This window comes from Cavia porcellus, unplaced genomic scaffold (genome assembly GCF_034190915.1).
Source record: "Cavia porcellus strain 051 isolate PalLab524CR breed Dunkin Hartley unplaced genomic scaffold, mCavPor4.1 scaffold_12, whole genome shotgun sequence".
NCBI classification, from domain to species: Eukaryota; Metazoa; Chordata; class Mammalia; order Rodentia; family Caviidae; genus Cavia; species Cavia porcellus.
In genome coordinates, this window is record NW_026947495.1 from 72,338,233 (window position 1) to 72,357,816 (window position 19,584).

General features: G+C 41.6%; 1 protein-coding gene across 1 annotated transcript; it reads left to right on the plus strand.

Moving 5' to 3' along the window:
• The first annotated feature begins 37 nt into the window (after positions 1 to 37).
• On the plus strand, positions 38 to 19,205 carry Zc3h15 (zinc finger CCCH-type containing 15). Its single transcript, XM_003478754.5, has 10 exons — positions 38 to 312; positions 7,970 to 8,071; positions 11,369 to 11,480; positions 12,075 to 12,227; positions 12,740 to 12,831; positions 13,939 to 14,121; positions 15,870 to 16,016; positions 16,168 to 16,269; positions 16,871 to 16,994; positions 18,415 to 19,205. The coding sequence occupies exons 1-10, from the start codon at positions 238 to 240 to the stop codon at positions 18,603 to 18,605; spliced, it is 1,281 nt and encodes a 426-aa protein (XP_003478802.1). The 5' UTR covers positions 38 to 237; the 3' UTR covers positions 18,606 to 19,205.
• Positions 19,206 to 19,584: the final 379 nt, after the last annotated feature.

Genomic DNA, 19,584 nt, shown 5'->3' on the forward strand with positions numbered 1-19,584 from the left:
CTGGCCGGACGCGGCTGGAACGCATGCGCAGCTCCGCTTCCGGCCGCCCCGCTTTACTACCCACAATGCTCTACAACCCCGACCTGTCGCAAACGCCGCGCTTCGGCGGCGAATGAGTGACTTGCTTTCCGTGCGCTGCGGCGGCGACGGCGGTCCCGTCTTCTTCCTGTTGAGGTGCCAAATTTCCCTTCAGCATCCACCTGTCCTCAAGTCTGGCCGGTGCCACCTCTCTCCGCAATGCCCCCCAAGAAACAGGCTCAGGCCGGGGGCAGCAAAAAGGCGGAGCAGAAAAAGAAGGAGAAGATTATTGAGGTGAGTACCCGCCCCCTCCCCCACCCACGCCGCGCGCCCCTCACCCCCGCGGCTGCAGTTCGCGCCCTTGGGCCCGTGTGAAGCCCCCATTGGCCTCGGTGTGCCACACTGCCCAACCCCTGGGGACGCCCGCTGCCTCTCATCGCCATAGTGACGCCGCCGTGCGTCCCCCGCGCTCGGCCTCGCCGCCTGTCCCGTGCGAAGTGACCCCGAGTTTCTGTTTTTCGCCAGTCCTCAAAATCGGAGGTGTTTCTAGGGTTGTGTCAAAAATGCTCGGCGGGCTTGGATAAGTCTCGGAAAGACTGACTCCTCACGGGCCTTTGTTTTCCTTGTGGTGGTTTTTTCCCCTCACCTATCACCCAGGCGGAATAGTGTTAATTTTTTCTAACCAACACTTTACTGCTTTAGTGGCTTTTTTGATCCGTCTCAGAATTTTGCCCTAAACGGCGGAGATTTCTTTCACATCCCTTCCACCTTCTTATACACAGCGTTTGGTGCAGTTTGAATTAAATGAAATAACACTTTAAAAGAGATTGTTTTGTCAGTAGCTGTGTTAAGTACCGTTTCCTAGTTTCTGTGTGTGTATTTAGCACATTGAACCTGTACTCCTTTAATGGTCAAGGAACAGTATTGCCGTTTAGTGTAGTACAGCTATTTTTCAGTGTTGTGTTAGTGAGTTTAAGATAGTGAACCCATTTGACATTCTGTAAACATTCCATTGTACACTTATTTGAGATATTTCTTGGGGATTTCTGCTGTTTAATCGTCTTCGTTAAAAATACGTGATGAACTTTTGGCATAATTGGAAAGAGCTGTCACCATTTTACTACAAAAGATAACTGGTTTATGGATAGCCATTTGTGGAATACGTTTCGTTAGAACAACCAAAACAAATAGTGTTTTGAAATATTTACTACTGATTATTTAATTACAGCCTTCCAAGACGGCAGTAAAAGTCTTCAAGGTTCCATTGTACAAATCTAATCAGAACTTGGGCGAATGTCGTATGTTTTTAAGTCTGCTGATTTGATTTAAATGCTTGTAAAAGATTTTAGGAACCTTGACCACGTTTCAACTGTGAAATAGACCCTGTATTCTTACTGATAATTGCTACTGCATGTAACTCAGGCGGTGCAGTAGCCAGACATTTGAAAACAAAACGATGTTATTTTCCCATCTGTGAAAAAACCTTTCTGAACAATCTAGATTCCTGGCACAAATGAGAATTTCTGGGGGTGATAATCTGATTGCATTCTATGCTGTGTAAACCAAAGACATGTAAAAATATTTTAACAGAGTAGACCATGCGTGGTACAACGCAAAAGTTCCCGGGCCAAAAAAAAAAAAAAAATGTTAGTATGTTTTATGCATTATAGAGCTTTAGTTTAGTTGTTTTAATTGTTAATATTTAATTGTTAATATTTTTTCAGGAATGTATATATAAGTTAGTGTCCTGTGAACTCAAAATTTTAACATATGTATGGCTCCATTCATTTAGTAAACAGATTTTAAAGTCTTGTTTGTTTTTGGATTTTTTGATGCTGGACTGAACCCAGGACCTCCAGCATGCTAAGTACATGTCTACTATTAAGGTATCCCCAATGTCCAACAAATAAGATTATCTTTAAGGTAATGAAAAAAAAAACAAATTTTCATTAGCAGTGGTATCTCCAAAGGAAAATGGAAAAGAAGACAACTGCATTCTTGAACTGACAAAAGGTTAGAAGTGATGAAATTAACTTGGTATTACCAAAGCATAAAAGTTAAAGTAAAATGTTGATACATGGCCCGAAATTCTCAGTTGGTCATGATAAATAAGGTCAATAGAGCGTGTGCTTTTTGGCAGGATATGTCCCTGCGTGGGTGTAGCAGGGTGCAGACTCAGGGCCTTGTGCATCTGAGTATGCACTCTGAGCGTGCACTCTCCCTGCTCCTTTAGGTCTTTTGCATGGACTTTAAAGTACATAATTTCCCGACCTACCTGTTCCATCTTCTGTACCCTTATTGCTATCTCTGCCAGTGTTATAGGTGCTGATTGTGGAAAAGCAGTAACATGCAACTTATTACCCATTACTGGGCATCACACTTGGGACCTTCACATAGCTACATCCCCAACCCTCTTTTTATTTTTTATTGTGACACAGAGTCTCCATAAATCACTAAATTGTCCAGGCTGGGCTTTGTCACCCTCCTGCCTCAGCTTCTGTGATTCAGGCCAGTGCCACCACACAGAGCTAGGTTGTGATTTTTGAGAACTCAAGTAGAAGAAATAAAAGGATGCTTGACAGCATTATGTATTTAAGTTGGTGCTCCTGGGTTGGAGCCTCACAGGTACTCATCAATTGTACCACTACTGAGCAGTGTCCCAATTTAGAGGTGGCAATAATTTAATGAAGGGAGCCACAGCTTTGGAATCCTATAGCATGGATTTGAATCTCTCGCTTCAAATCCTAACTCTCTAGCAGTGGTGGCGTACCTGTGGCACATGTGTTGTGTTTCTCTTTAAGACAAAATTTAATGTATGAGTTGTTTTTATAAACTAAGACCTCAGTATTCAGGTTTAATTGCAGTGTTTGCACTTTGCAGTAAGTAAGTGGGTTTGGGGGTAAGTTTGGGCACTGGTCTTTAACAGGTTTGCCATCACCGTGCTATAGTTTTGAACAAATTATTTGATTTATCTAAAGTATTATTCTGATCTGCCAAGGGGAGCTGATTTCAATGTTATTACAGAACTGTGAGTTAAATAGATAATATAAAGTGCCCGCCATGTGGCATATATGTATGTATGTATATATTTGATAAGTGGCAGCTACTGTTAATACTATTAATAAGAATCTAGTTAAAAAAAACTAGGAAGAATAATTGCAGACTGGCCTGAGTTATCTGTTCTTATTAGTTCTTCTCTACTGGGAATAATTTCTTTTTTGCCTGCATTTTTTTTCTTTGAAACACTTTAGAATTTATTTGCATGTAAAAGTATTTTCCTTCTGAAGTGAATATCAAAGAAGTTATTGTTTGCTTAGCTTTTCACACATTGGTCTTAAAAAGTGTACACCACCATGCATTGTGGCCAACGTTTAATAATGAAGTCAACTTTGAGCAATAAAATATTTGGTTATAGAAAAAAATAAATAATAGGTTTAGAGCAAGTTAATAAAGGTTGTCCACCAAAGGATTTACAGCAGCAAGGAAAGAATACAATAATGGGAACCTAAAGAGGCAGGAGTCTGCTGTACAAAGGATGGAGAGAAAGAGACTGATGACTAATGGAGAACTTCAGGTAGGTCTGCTCTTGATTACTTGGAGCTGGATTAATCAGTTGCAGAGTGTCCCTCGCATAGTGGACTACAGGTGCAGTCAGCAGTGCGTTCAGGGAGATAAACGCACTTAACACGTTGCCACCCTCTCCCCACACAGTAGAAGCCAGTTTCTTGAAAAGCTGGTCAGTGCTGCCCTGTCCTTCTGCTTCCTTTTTTCCCAGCATCTTTAAGGGAGCATAAGGCATGCGGCCTGAAAAGGAGCAGGGTTACTGGAGAGTGGAATGAGGCAGAAAGGGCCAAAGTTTTTAAGTGACATTTGGCATTCACTGTGTGGTAAGGCTAGGAATCTCAGGGAGCCACTGGTTTTTTTATGGGCCGTTTTCTCAGCTTCTTTCTGTTACGATTCCCAAGTCTCCTGAAGAAGCATACAGGCTTTGAAGCGTACAAAGATAGGCTTTGCTTAGAGCCAAATATATCTTGGTCAATATCATATTTTCTGCTTTGGGGAAAGGAGAGAGAAAAGATACCTGAGTCTTGGAGCTGGGGATTTAGCTCAGTGGCATAAGCACCTGCCTTGCAAGCAGGCGGTCGTGAGTTCAATCCCCGGTACCGATTAAAAAAAAAAAAAAAAAAAAGATAACCTGAGTCATGTATAGGTGATAAATTTATATAATTCCTTTAATAAGCCATCAGATCAGTGTTATTACCCTTTTTCAGCTGAGGAAACAGATGCAGCAGATAAATAATTTGCCCAAAGTGATGAAAGTGGCAAACAGCAGAGCTGGGATTCAGACCCAGGAGATCGGGCTCCTGAGGTCTTGTCGTCAGCCACTGTGCTGTACTGCGTCCCTGTTGTGACTCCTTCAACTTTAGAAGATAAGAGTGAAACCCACTTTTCCAATAGGGAAGTCACAGCAAAGAAGATAATCCAGCTCTGTTTGGGATAGTCATGTCCAACCCACAGCCCATTGAATGAAGAGGCGTTGTCTTAAGCCACATATACAGCATAATGCAGCTAATGTAATGAGTAACAGCACTTTCATAGATGTTTCTCATTATGACAGAGCCTTGCCCAGTCCATTGGTGGTGGGTTCAACATGCCTATGAATCTTTACACTGTACAACCTGCTCCGTATTAGCAGTAGAACTTCAAAAGACTTATTCCTTCTTGCATTTCTAGACTTCATAGGAAGACAATAGTATATCATAGGACTGTTAGACTCAATAAAATACATGTTTTGTAAGTGCTAGATAAATGTCCCCTTTTAAGTTAGTATCTGAACTCTAGTTAGAGACTTTGAAAATGCTACTCATTTGTTACATCTCTTCAGACTATGCAGGTACATGCTAACATGCAGTTAAACCTGAAAGCTCTTTTGCAATCCAGAGAAGCTGCCCTTGTGAATACTTTGCCCACAGCTCAGGTCCCCCTAGGGCCTTTTTCTTTACTGAGCTTTGATCTGTCACTGTCTGCTTTACTACTTGATCTTGTTTACTCACAGTTGGCTTCTAAGGTTTTTTTTTTTTATTATTATTTAAAGAGAAAAAACAGTAAAAGGGTACAAGTAATACAGAATTTCAAGAAAAAAAATATACAGTAAGAAATCACTAGTTAATAGATTACACATTGTCATCCCAGAAACAGTTGTCCAAATTACAAAATTAAAGCATACAAAGTGGACATTCTTTGTCATTACATACGGGGCATAGGTTGAACCCCAGTCATATTCTTACCTAACAAAGCGTCTGTACACCAGCAATGCCCTTTGATCTCAGTTAGGTTTTATGTAAGTCTCCTCTCCCTCTTGTGACAGCTCGTTCCTGGTAGTAAGAAAGCATGGCCATTCATAGTCGGTTGCTGCTCTCTGCATATATCCCTGTGCTTTTTACCACCCTATGTGTGATCCCTGGGTAAAAGTGAGGGATGCGACTCACTGAAGACTTGATGCCAGCATTTCAGTTTGTAGGTACTTCTTTTTTCCATATACATATTCTACAGAAAGTTCATGTAGAATTTTGTAAAACTGTTTTGGGATATTAACACTGGTATGTAAGTAAGGGAAAGCAAAATTTTGATATATGGATGAATAATCTATGTCATAAATAGCCCTTTAGAGCCAAAACTCTCTTGAACTTTGCAATCTTAAAACAATGAAACACCTTTTATTGGTTGTGAGTTGCTATAAAGATTATGTTGTGTTGACCATTTTCAATCTTAACAATTTGCAAATTTGCTTCAGGCTAAATGCCTCTCAGAGGGTCAAAATAAAGGCATTTTTGCCTTTTTTTCCCTCTCTGAATCTACCCATCAAGAGATAGACAGACAGACAGACATTGCATTTTTAAATGAGTCGGCGTCTTGCTCTGGAGCCTCCCCTTGTGAGATGGGTGGTGAAGGGCTGAGCCCCGGCACTGACTCAGAACCAAGCCGGCAGTGCTGAGTGTCCACCAGGAGCCTGCCCGCCACTCAGATGGATTTGCTTTGAAAGTTACTGGGAAAGTCAGCAGCGGAGGACATTGGGTGACATGAAAACGAGATAAAGGGAGAAGTGGCCAGCAGTTCTTACCTAACAGTGAGGCAATTCTCCCTACAGCAGAGGCCTGCTGTTTTTTAGGAGGAGAAGCAGCAGCCAACAAATCAAGGAGCTCTGCCTCTGGAGCAGCAGGCCTGGTGGGAATGTGGAGGAGAGGGTGACGTGGGCTGTAAGTGGCCCCACAGGGTCCGTCAGGTCCACAGCCAGGCTTTCCTCCAGCTGGTGAACCTTCAAGTGCAAGTATTTGGCTTGGCAATTTGTTGTCAGCCTTGCTACCTATTCATGTGAGAGTAAAGCTCACTGTATTAGTTTCTTAGGGCTGCTGTAACACGTTCCCAAAAGCGGAGTAGATCATCCTCGCAGTGTTTAGAAAGCTGAAGTCTGAAGTTAAAATGGCAGCTGGACTGTGTCCTCTGAAGCTTTAGGGAAGAATCTTGTCTCTCTTCCTAGTTTCTTGGGGCCTGAAGCCATCCTTGATGTTCACCGGCTTTTTTTTTTTTTTTTTTTTTTTTTTTTTTTTTTTAAGAGGAAAAAGAGAAAAACACAACAAAACAAAGCAGTGTAAGGTTACACATAATACAGAACTACAAAAAAAAACATAACATAAGAAATCACCTGTTAATAGATTACATATTATCATCTTGGAAATAGTTGCTCAAATCACAGTATCAAAGAATACAAAGTAGACATTCAGAGAGACTGCAAACAGCTGTGTTCAATGATCCAAAAACATTAATATAGTCAGCTATTTAACACACCTAAACACACTTGCTGTTATATCCGTTAGAGCTCTTTTTTTTTTTTTTTTTTTTTTTCCTCCCTCTCTTGTTCACCGGCTTTTAACTGTGTCTGGTCTCCTGTCTGCTATCAGCTGTCTTCATGTTGCCTTCTCTCTGCCCCTCTGCCCTCTAATGGGGACACCAGTCACTTGATTTAGGACTCACCTTGTCTGGCGTGACTTATCTGATTACATATGCAAAGACTTGTTTACGGGTCAAGTCACATTTAAGTACAGGAGGATGTGAAACTTGGGACGAACACCATCATACTACTAGTCCTAAGCACACCTGTACACACACATACTTCCACAGTGGCTTCTCAGTATTTTGTACTGAATGTTACATATGAGTAGATAGGTAAGGATCACCATTAGTGCCTAGCACATGCCTGATACATGCTATCAAATTAGTAATTTTCCAGATTTAGATGAAGTGCTGCTTTTTTTTTTGTTAAGTTTCCATTTAGTAGTTTGGTTTATTTAGTGTAATAGTATTTTCTTCCTCTAGTATATAGTATTTATTCCCCACATTCAAACAAACAAAAATAGTTTCTTTCTTTAGCATACACTGATTGGTGTGAATTCTGAGGTAAATTTAAGATTTGAAAGTGTTGCATACTATACCCATTGTGCTGGTGGCTCTAATATCTTCTGCATAAGAATTAAGAACCTGGGTTTGGTGGTGTAGCTCAGTGGTATAGTTCTTGCCTAGCATGTGCAAGGCCCTGGGTTCAGTCTCCAGGATTATAAAAATAAATAAATAGAATGAACTAAGAATCCTTTCAAATCAACATTGTCAGAAACTAGTTTGATTATAGTGATGTTTAATGCTCTGAAGTGCACTGTGGGAAAGTAGCATCATAATAAAAGCAATAACTATTCAGTGACCTCTAAGGAGTCCTGGTGACATTTTGGGGTCATGTATTGCCTTAATTTGATGTGTAGTGTTTTACATGTCTATTTAACATGCTTACATGACATACGGAAGCTATTTTTTATACAAAAATTATTGAATGACTTCACAGTGTCACTGGGAAAATAATAATATAAATGGCTAACATACTTTCATTCTCTTTCTCATCCAGGACAAAACTTTTGGTCTAAAGAACAAGAAAGGAGCAAAGCAACAGAAGTTTATCAAGGCTGTCACTCATCAAGTTAAATTTGGTCAACAAAATCCACGTCAGGTAAGTAATGTAAATTTATTTCCTCTTACGAATGTAACAGTATGCAACATCTGCCCAAGATAGAAATGTTTGGTATTGTAATTGTATTCCACTCACCTTTCTTACCAGCATATGACTTGGATATTTTTCTATAGTTCTCATGTAGTCTGAAATTGCTGTGTGCTATTCTACAGGATGTGGGAGGTGTTACATCTCACCTGATTTACAACTCATAACTGATTACTTTGTTCTCAGCTGTATGATGCTAAGAACACTTCTACAAGAAATATCTTTGTGCATCTGTTCTTACATGTTTTTATTCTTTTATTTCTTTGCCAAAGATTATCTGCTAACAGGCTATTTTGGGATTGAGGGAAATAGATCTCTAATTTTAATAACTTTTCCAGGTCACATTTCATAGAGGCTCTAATAGTCACATTTTCATTTGCAATGTGTGAGCAGTTACTGCTGAAGTTCCTGTTAACATTTTCAAATGTGGCAGTTACATGTGGTGTCTTAGGTTGCACTGTTTCATCTTTCCATGATGCTTGTCTGTTTCTGCGTTTCTATGGCTTGGCTATTCACATCCTTTTTCACTTGTCGTCGTCTTATTAATCATGAGACATCTTTTGTTAGGATTTCATGTGCTTTTTGACGTTGCAGATATATTTTATTATTTAATGATTCTTAGTTTTTATGTCATCTAGTATATCTAGCATTCTGTTCTGTTCTTTTCTTGGTGTTGGGCTTTGAACTCAGGGTCTTGGACATGCAGTAAGCAAGCACTCTACCACTGAAATACATCCCTGGCTCTCTGTCTAGCTTGTCTTTACAGCCTTCAGTTTGTCATTTCAATGTATTTTATATACCATTAAGTTTGTTTTCTGAAGAGCCACTTGCACCAGCATCATTTGTCTCACTGAACTGAATCACACTGTCGACATGTAGCAGTCCCAGATATGTTAGGCTCTGCTTCTGGATCCTCTTTGCTTATCCATCCCTAGACTGAAGTGATTTCCTGGGAGTGGCCTACTGGGTATTAAGGCAAGTGTTCCCCAGAAGCCTTTCTTCCCTGCCCCTTGGGTTATTAAGCACCTTTTCTGCCATAAGATACTTTTTTTACCCATCCTGCCTCCTTTTCCTTAACTTGTGACAACACTTTCTTTTTAATGAAGGATAGACTAATTTCTCAAGTATTTAACTGCAAATTTTTTCCCATCTAAAAACATGGGAATGCTAGCTGACACCTCGGAAACCAGTGCTGGCAGGACGTGGCTAGGTGTAAAGGGTGGTACCCTGCCACCATGCTGCCATTGGCCCTGTGCTTAGAAGGTGACCCTGCTCTTAGGTCTTCGCCAGACGTTCCTGTCCCTCCAGGTAAGGAGTCAGTGAGACAGGAGGCTCTCTCTCCTCGGAGGGACCCAGCTTCCTTGGCAGCCCTGAGCCTGCTGTCAGGGCCTGCCGGTCTCCATGGTGGCCAGAGCCAGGCTGTGTGCTGGGGGCATGGCCAGAGTCTGGGTCTGCACCACTTCGTCCCACACCTGTCAGCCCTCACCCACTGGAGCAGGAGAGCTGCTGCGTGGCAGTGTGGACCCAGGGTGGGCTGAGCACCACGGCGTGCTCAGAGGTCCTTCAGGAGGTGCTGGCCTAGTTAGTGTGTTTGGCCATCCCTTCCCTAGATGGCCCTGCTGTCTTCTGATTTTTGTGATAAGCACCAGTGGATGTTCTTGCATAGGTTATTTAGGTCCTATTGACTCACTTAATACTGATCTGAAACTAACTCTTCAAGGAATTAGCTTCTGTTCTTGGCACTTTTTATGCTGTCCTTTAGTAATCTTACATTCTCACCCCAAAGTCTAATCAATGATTGTCTGTAAACTGCTGTTTTTAAACGTTTTATCTGGGACCAGAGCCTGCCACCAGGTTTCAGTGGTATTGGTACCCGTGTGCACCGAGGCTGCCTGGTGAATAGCTCCACCCAAGCGCTCTGCAGACATTTCATTCTCCTTACATCCAAAACTGAGCTCATTTCTGCTCCTGCTCTCAAACCTGTTCCTCCTGTACGCCCGGTCCTGTTTAGCAGCACTGATCGTGCATGCAGTAACTCTAGCTTTGCCCTTCTCCACTGCTTAGTCCTATCGCTTAGAGCTGTCTCTTTCCATCCTCACTACTAGTGCTTATTTTAGCTCTTGTGTTTGGTGCGTACAGCACTTGGCCTTTATTCTTGGTTCATAGTCTGCCTTCCACAGAGCTGCTGTCTTAATCTTTATAAAATCAAACTAGCCTAGGGTTTCTCCTCAGAAGCACTCCAGTTAATTTAGGATGTACAGTCACTGTTGTATGGAACTGTACGTTTCCAGATGTTTCTCATCTTCAAAATGTATCTATATGTTTTTAGGAATAGATTGTTCTCCCAGGAAAAGTATCTCAAGAACCATTTGCTGAACATGCTGTCACTTGCTTCCTCCAGACCATTGGTTGAGCCCTGTTACCTAATTATGCAGACTGACCTTCTCGAGGTTTCCTCTAGACCTTGTGTCTGCCCTGGCTGGCTCTGTCTCGTTCCTTTATTGCTCCCGAGAGCTCATCCATTGGTTATCAGCTCAATCTGATTTTCTTAGTCATGTAGGCTTTCTTTGTTGCCAGAGCACCATGTAAGTTTATATTACAGTTGTTGACATGTCTGTCTTCCCACTGGATTCTGAGCTTCTTTAAATAAGCATCTTTGTCTTTTCATCTTATTCCCTGTCGTCTAACCCAGGACCTGACATATTTATGTGTGGATGAATCATCTAATCACCTTAGGTGTGTAAATGGCCTAGAACTATCCACTATGTTTTCATTAGTTGATAATCTCAGGCATCGATCTAGCGAACTGTTTCTCCTCAGAAGCACTCCAGTTTATTTTGGATGGTACAGTCACTGCTGTATGGAACTCCAGGTGTTTCTCATCTGTATTTCTCAAGCTGTATCTGTGTATTTCTAGGGAATAGATTTGTTTTCACAGGAAAAGTATCTCAAGAACCATTTGCTAAAATGTTGAACGTGTACTAAATACTTCATAAGTGTTTGTTGCCATAAACTTTTGATTGTGCTTTTAAATAAGCATGGTACCGTTTGTAGACAAAAAAGAATTCATATGGTTTAGCCGTTTGTTTAATAGTTTAACCAAAACATTTAATATGTACCACACAGCATAGTCTTAAGAGTTAAGGACTACGTATAAAAATAAGAATTTGTGTTTGCCCTAGTAGTGATTACTGTGTAATAAAAACAATTTTGTAAACAATTTTACATGTTAAATCTGGAATATTACAGGTAGCACAAAGTGAAGCTGAAAAGAAATTGAAGAAAGATGACAAGAAGAAAGAATTGCAGGAGCTAAATGAGCTCTTCAAACCTGTTGTCGCGGCTCAAAAAATAAGTAAAGGTAAAATTCAGGTATCGATGGTGGTGGTGCTTTCAGATGTGATTCATGTTTAAAACTTGATTTGTTTTGATGTTTATTAGCTAGGCCATTGTACAATCTCAGTCCCAGCCCCAGCACAATTTAGACAGTCTCCTAGTGGATTTTTGTTTGTTTGTTTGTTTGTTTTTTGGCTTTTTCATTTTTATCGGTACCAGGGATCAAACTCACGACCACCTGCTTGCCAGGCAGATGCTTATGCCGCTGAGCTAAACCCCCATAACACTCAGTCTCAGTAGTAGTCACAAATTTTGGGCTGTATGCCTCCATTTATCTTTGTGCCTCATGCCTCTTTGGCTTCTACTGGACTAGCGCCTGTGGGGTAACCCTTGTGTGCGGTTTCCCATGCCCTGCCACCTTCTGTGGTAAGAATAACAGAAACAAAAATAGATGTGAAATGTGAGAGAAAGAACGTTAAAGAAATGTCTTTCTGGCGCCTGTAAGTGGTATTTCCTCTCACGTCCATCAGTGGGAAATAGTAAGGAGATAACTGTACTGCAGGTACAAGCCTCGTGGTATTTGGAGATTGTAACACAGATCCCCACACTGTTGGCACAGGTGCAGACCCCAAGTCCGTGGTGTGTGCCTTCTTCAAGCAGGGCCAGTGCACGAAGGGCGACAAGTGCAAGTTTTCCCACGACCTGACTTTGGAGAGAAAATGTGAAAAACGAAGTGTTTACATTGATGCAAGAGATGAAGAACTTGAAAAAGGTATTTTTTTAAATTTTCTTAAAATAGCTCTTACTTTTGACTTGTTACTAATATGTAATAACTTGGAAAACGTTTAGCCTTACTAATATCACATTCATAAAGAATAATTAGTTGGATTTGCTATTTTTCACAAAAATCTGAATTTCCCTTCTTACGCCTTATATGAATATGCTTAAAAAACAGTGATTTTTAATTTAGTCCATGTTTGCAGTACATAATGATTACATCTTCATGGGGGGGTTGGTACATGTGTGTAACACCTCTTCTCTTTTAATTCTCCTCCGATTTATTTTAGATTCATCTGTTACTCTTCAGTACTTTCTTGTTTTCCTAGACTACCTGTACTTAGGAAGCTGTGTTGAATAATATCAGTATAATGCATGCTTGCCTTTGGTTTTAAAGATTGTGTCTTAGCTAGGTCAGAGACTTACACTACGGTATTCCTGTCTGCTTGAAAAGGTTAGTGTGGAGGCATAGTAGACACAATTATTTAACTCTCTTTCTCTATTTAGATACAATGGATAATTGGGATGAGAAAAAGCTCGAAGAAGTAGTGAACAAGAAGCACGGTGAGGCGGAAAAGAAAAAACCAAAAACTCAAATAGTATGTCCTTTTCTTGAATTGAGTTGCTGTGGTATTTATTATTAGGGCAAATTATATGGCAAGGTATTTGCTGCTGTTTTCTACTGGATTATTCTCTAGGGTATTAGAAATTTTTACTTTGTCAGTGTATAGTACATCAGGCTTTATTGTTGGAATTTACAGGCTCTGTTTTACAAAATTAGTTGTTGAGAAATAGCCTTTGAAAACCATGTGACTTAAGTTCTTTAAATGCCGTTTCCTGGTGTGTTCTTACTTTATGAATATGAATGAACACAGTCATGTTCAGATAAGAATTATTTCCTTGTTACAATTACAAATAGAAGGAAACCTATTAGAACAACTCAATAATGGGTTTGATTTTTAACATTGATGAGATATTTTTTAGTTACAACTTAAAAATACTAACATGTAAATTCCCAAATGAAATTTTGATAATATAGTGTTATAGAAAACGTACCTTGAAAATTTGGTGACGACTTTGTGAGACTATAGTAAAAAAATCTCACTTTGTAGAGAAATTGTAAGTCCCAGATTCGCAACTCAGTGGGAGTATACTGGATACTGTGTTGGATGATTTTTCCTTTTGTGCGAAGGCCCCTGTCCTTTGTGTTCTTGGGAACTGTGTTCACTTGTGACTCAGATGTGAAAAGTTTGCCTGTAGAGTCAGGTGGTAACATAATGTTGGTGTTCCTACTGCATGTTAGTTTTTAGGAAAGATCACAACAAGATTGTGGTTTCATATTTTACAACCAGTTAATATATGCTGATTTACCTAAACTTTACACTTTTAAATTTACACTTTACACTTTTAAATTTACACTTTACAATTTCATTTACAATGAAATTTCAATTACATTTTCAAGTACTAAAACAGGTGTAATTCAGAAAATAGGATAGTGATAAATAGCTTTACGAAGCTCATATGCAAGAAAATTTACCACTTTATTAAGATTTTAAGATGTGTGTGGTACATTTCTTCACGTGAGAGTGTCTGCCCCTCCGTGATCAGCCCCTGGATGTGGGTGGTGTGTGCTCGTTTGCCTTTCAGCATGTGCCCTGGAACAGGCTGTGCTGAGACCTGGTTTTTGAATGACACTGTCTCTGCAGGTCTGCAAGCATTTCCTTGAAGCTATTGAAAATAACAAGTATGGCTGGTTTTGGGTATGCCCTGGAGGGGGTGATAATTGTATGTATCGGCATGCACTTCCTCCTGGATTTGTGTTGAAAAAAGATAAAAAGAAAGAAGAGAAAGAAGATGAAATTTCGTTAGAAGATCTCATTGAAAGAGAGGTAACTGGTGTGTTTTTCCTACTATCAAAAGCAGAAAGCTGTATTTCCTGTGAATTCTGATACTTACCACATGGGGGCAGTAGCATGTCGTTGTGAAAGGGAAAAATGTATTGTGATCTTTTCCCAAAGTTGCTCGATTTAATTCTTTTTCTATGTCTAAATGTAAATTGAGCCATGAACATTAGTGAATCATAATTTTAGGGTCATGTAGTAACTTTAAAGAATTCAGTACCAATTTACCAACTTCTTCCCCGGGGTTGTGTTCTTTGACATGCACAGTCCGCAGATTGCTAAGAAATAACTTTTTCTTAGGTCCTTTTCTTATCCTTTTCTCCCTGCCACCATACTAATCACTAATGATGTACGGAGGAGACAGCTGCCCTGCACTTAGATGTTATCACCCTTGGACTCAAAACACTTCCTGCGAGAGGGCAGCTCGTGTAACAGAAGAGAATCCTGAAAGCCTGGTGTGGTAGCACACACCTGTGGTCTTGGCACAGAGGGGCCAAGGCCACCTGGGCTGCATAGTGAGACCAGGTCTCAAAAAAAGAGGAGCTAGAGCTGGGCCTGGTGGTGCATGCCTGTAATCCCAGCTCTCGAGGCTGAGGCAGGAGTATTGCGAGTTTGAGACCAGCTTGGGCTGCAGAGTGAGCTCAAGGCCAGCCTGAACTGCACAGCAAGACCCTGTCTCAAAAAAAAAAGAGGCTGTTTAGCTATACTTTTTCTAGCTCAGCCAAAAGATAGTTTTACTCTGTAAATTAACACATATGGCTACTGATACGGCAACATGAAGTTGATGAGGTTATTGAAAATAGCTAGATTTAGAGTTTTGTATTTAGAACTGCATATATATTTACCTCACCTTAAATAGTGAGTGCGTTGGGCCAGGGATTTAGCTCAGTGGCTCAAGTGCTTGCCTGGTTGTGAGTTTAATCCCCAGTACCAAAAAAATGAGTGCTTTGTGTAAGTCCGTGATGATGGTAATATGTGCATTTATTCTTTCTCTCATTACGTGCTATTTGTTGTTACATGTGTGCAGTGCAGGCTGCATTCATCACAGAGCGTGTGTCCGTGTGCATAGCCCTCTCCCGAGGTCGTCCCCCCCCCCATCTTGATCCCCTTTGCATGTGAAAATGCTCCATTTATCTATCCCTTGGTTTGCTTGCTCTTTACCCTGTGGGTTTCTCATGGATGTCTCCATGAGACACCAATTCTTGATGTCTCACCAGGTTATGATACAGTGCACTGTTTTAAAAAGTCAACACTAGAGAACTGGGTGTATCTTTAGTAAGTTCCGTGTCACCATGTCTGTGGAGATTAGTGTACCCGCGTGTAGGTATAAAGCTTTCATCACCGTGTACCTGGCCAGTGTGCAGCAGGTATTACTTTCCTGAGTGCTTACTATTCACTGTTGCTTCCAGGAACGCATGGTGTGCTTTTGTTCTCATCTCTGAGGGTCACAAAGGAAACTTGGATATTGTTAAGAGAGTATTTAGTTTTTATTGTTTTCAGTGGTCGGTTCCTGTTTGAACAATTTTTCTTGACTAATTTTAGTACTCAGGTTAAACACTAAGAAGAAAAGGTGGCTCAGAATAGTTGATTACAAGTTCTGGACCCTCTGTTTACTCACTGTGGCCTCAGGGCAGTGTTCCCTGCCCCACCTTTGCAGTCCCAGGCTGGGGTCAGTGGCATTGGGGGAGCTGCCGTGAAGCACTGTGTGGTGACTCGAATGTGCTCTTCCCTTGCAGCGTTCTGCTCTGGGCCCGAATGTTACCAAAATCACTCTAGAGTCTTTTCTTGCGTGGAAGAAAAGGAAAAGACAAGAAAAGATTGACAAACTTGAGCAAGACATGGAAAGAAGGAAAGCTGACTTCAAAGCGGGAAAGGCGCTGGTGGTAAGCCCCGAGCCTCGCGGCCACCCTGAGGCTTTGTTCGTTTTGTGGTGCCTGTCGTGCAGGGTCGCATCCCATGTAAGCGTCTGTGTTCCTAAAATCAGTGTCCAGCAGGGTTGGAAGCCTTTCCTGAGTTGTGTGTGTGTCTGAACAGATCAGTGGCCGAGAGGTGTTTGAATTCCGCCCTGAACTGGTCAATGACGACGATGAGGAAGCTGACGACACGCGCTACACTCAGGGAGCAGGTGGCGACGAGGTAAGGGACGCTTTGGCCACGGCCTGGTGTTCAGTGACAGGAAGCCACTCACGTCATTCCCTCCTCGAGAAACAGCTCTCGGCAGCGGCGAGGACTTAATGGTATTCACTCCAGCACAGGGTGCTTGTGAGAGTTGAAGGAGACCATGTTATACTTGTTCACAGTTCTTTGTGGAACTTAGAACACTGCCTGCATATACAAAGTGCTATGTGTGTTAGCTGTAAAAACTGTTTTACCCCCCTCTGAGATAAAGAAAGTTCTCGATCACTGTGTTGTGCTGAAGGTAACCAGCATGGCATGGAACCGCAGAGACCACAGCAGAGCGCTTGGTTGTAGGCAGTGTTGCTACTAACAGGTAACTTACCATTCAGTAGTTGTCATAAGATGCTTAATTGAAAGAGTGTCATCCTCCTTGTAAAAATGAGATGTCAGTGCAAGGAACTTTTATAAGGAACTTAGAAAAACATGAATTTTAACAGCTGACCATTTGTTTTCACTTAGCATTAGACTGTTTTGTTTCCGTTAAGACAAGTGTTGGTAAAACTAATTTGTGGAAACTGTTCTTAATTGTGACAACTGTGTGTTCTATTTATTATTGAAGGTTGATGATTCCATGAGCGTAAATGACATAGACCTAAGCCTGTACATCCCAAGAGATGTAGATGAGACAGGCATTACTGTAGCCAGTCTTGAAAGATTCAGCATATACGCTCCAGATAAGGACGGTGAGTATGCTGCCCTGCAGTTTCTGAGGCATAGCAGGTTCCTGAGGGGACCGGGCATGGCGGATTCAGGTGTGTGCAGGGATGGGACTGTAACATACAGATGCGGTTTGGCCCTGGATAAAGCACTGACAGTACATGCTGTTCACACGAGTGAGTGTGTGGACACTCACTAACTAGAAAGAGGACCAGAGACAAGTCTGGAGTGTTAGTGCTGAGTCAGAGGGGACCTCGTGAGCCTGAGATACAGAGCAGCCCTGGAGGACACTGCACAGCCACTCGCTACGTAAGAAAACAACTTGCACATAATCTGTGCTGGTCTCAGAGTGATTCTAGAATGCTGCAAATGCCAGTGTTTTCGTTTGAGCAAAACAAAACAAGCTGTTGGTTGTTTTGTAACAAGCAGTTAGGGGAGGAGTGCAGGGATCAGGTGCCAGTTTCCAGCAGGACTGCAGTGCTGGGCAGGGCGAGGGGAAGTGAGTAAGGCCTTCTCTCACTTAGGCGAGGGGCAGATGTGGAAAACCTGAATGTATGGATATGTAGGCGGAGAGGGTCTGGTAAAGGAAGGATGGCTGAGAAAGGAAAGAGGTGGATTTAAAAAGCAAGACCTGCAAGTATAAATAGTGATTCGGAGTGAGTCGGGGAGGTTGTCCGGGTGTGTTTGGAGATAAGGGTTGTTGGTATAATTGTGTCTAATTATACCTCGAGTGAGGGGTGTGAAGACGTGAAAAGTTCAGCGTGTTTGCCGTGGGGAAAAAGGCAGGAGTGCCAATTAAGGCAGAGGCTGAGAGAAAGCCTAGACCTTATTTTTACAACACCAGGATGCAAGTTTTAACTTGAAAGCTGGCCTCCCTGCTGGGCTGCTTTTAGGAAACTTGAGTGGCAGGAGACACAGATGCAAATACACTAAAAACTTTCACCAGCATTTTTCATCAGAAATATTGCAGTAGCTAAAAATCTAAAGCTGTTAAAACCCAGTCTTCTTTCTGCTGAGCGAGGGCTCTGCCCTGGAGTCTCGCCTATCCCCCACTCCTTGCCCCTCACCCCTCGTCCTCCCAGAGGCACCCTTTACAGTGAGCTCCCCAGTGAAGGCGTAGTTGCTTTCACACTCACAGGTGTATTTCCGGTGTCATTTAATTACTACTATTTGCAAAACCAAAAGTCAGGTCACTGCTTACATAGCTTTTTGCTCCATAACCATTTATTCAAGCAGCACACTCTGGAAGTTGACTGTGTAAACACCGGGTGATGAGGTTACGTAGGTTACGTGGGGAGCGTGGAGTTGTAGAGATTTCACCCTGTCAGGCCTCCAGAGTGTAAACTGGTAGTCAGATGCCTGCGGTGCGTGTCTCTCAAGGGGACAGATGCTAGCAAGAAGTGTCTTCGTGCTCTAGGCCTCACTGATTGCACTTTTTGTTTTTAGAAAATAAACTCAGCGAAGCTTCTGGAGGTCGGGCTGAAAATGGCGAACGCAGTGACTTGGAGGAGGGCAGTGAAGCGGGTGGACCAGAAAACGGAGCCCTCGGAGCTGTTCCTGTGGACGAGAACCTTTTCACTGGGGAGGATCTGGATGAACTGGAAGAAGAACTAAACACACTCGATCTAGAAGAATGACACCAGACATGTCAAGGAAGAGATGAGTCGGCTCCGCTGGAGCTGAAATTGACTGCACTCATTTTTCACCTAGAATCAACAGGATGTTCGTTTCTCATGATTCTAGAGGGTTTGCTCTCCTCTGACACAGGAGTGTTCGCCCTCCCTGCGTCTTCTCCTCTGACTTTGGCTCCATCTCATAGTAAGTTCATAGTAGTTCATGAAATATTGAAATATAAAGGTCATTGCAGAAAATGATTGTTGTACCTGTCCACTCAATAGGAAGTGTAACTGCTTTTCCAGCTTTCGGTTTCCATTGGGCATGTGTTACTACCAACAACGAGAGTCTACACTTAAAGACCCTTAATTTGATGCAGTTTTCAAAGAGTGATTTTCTTTCTTTTGGTATTTATATGGTTTAAAGACTGCCTAGAATGTGAGCACTGTGCTGTAGAAAGGAAACTGCACATGCAGATTCAGTGTTGTGTATCTTTGGACAACTTGATGGACATTTAAAATGGAACATGAACCCAACGGGATCAACTACAGTGCCCTGTGTTTTCCCTCTTCTTTTTTGCCAATAAAGTTGTAAATAAAGAACATCATACATTAAAACCTAAACGTGAGCTGTTCTTGTTTTCTCTGAAAGCACTTTTAACACTTCGAGCCTGAAGGTATTAATTATCTGTAATAGTGTCACACAAAGCAGTTATTGCCAGGTTTTCTTATTGAACCACGTGGACCATCAACAGTACTAACAGTGAGTTTAGTAACTTAATTTTTAGCTTCCAAAAAAGAACACAAGTGACCTTAAAGAGTAATTTAAATCAATACATTATTGACCTAATTAAATATTACCTACAGTCCAATCAAATACTACTGATTCAGGATTGTGAGCTCTGTGGTGTTACAGTAGTACATACTAAAGTTTTACTCTGTTTTGGGGAGCGTACACGAATTTACCACAAAATTTGGATGAGGGTCTTTGCCACATAAGTAC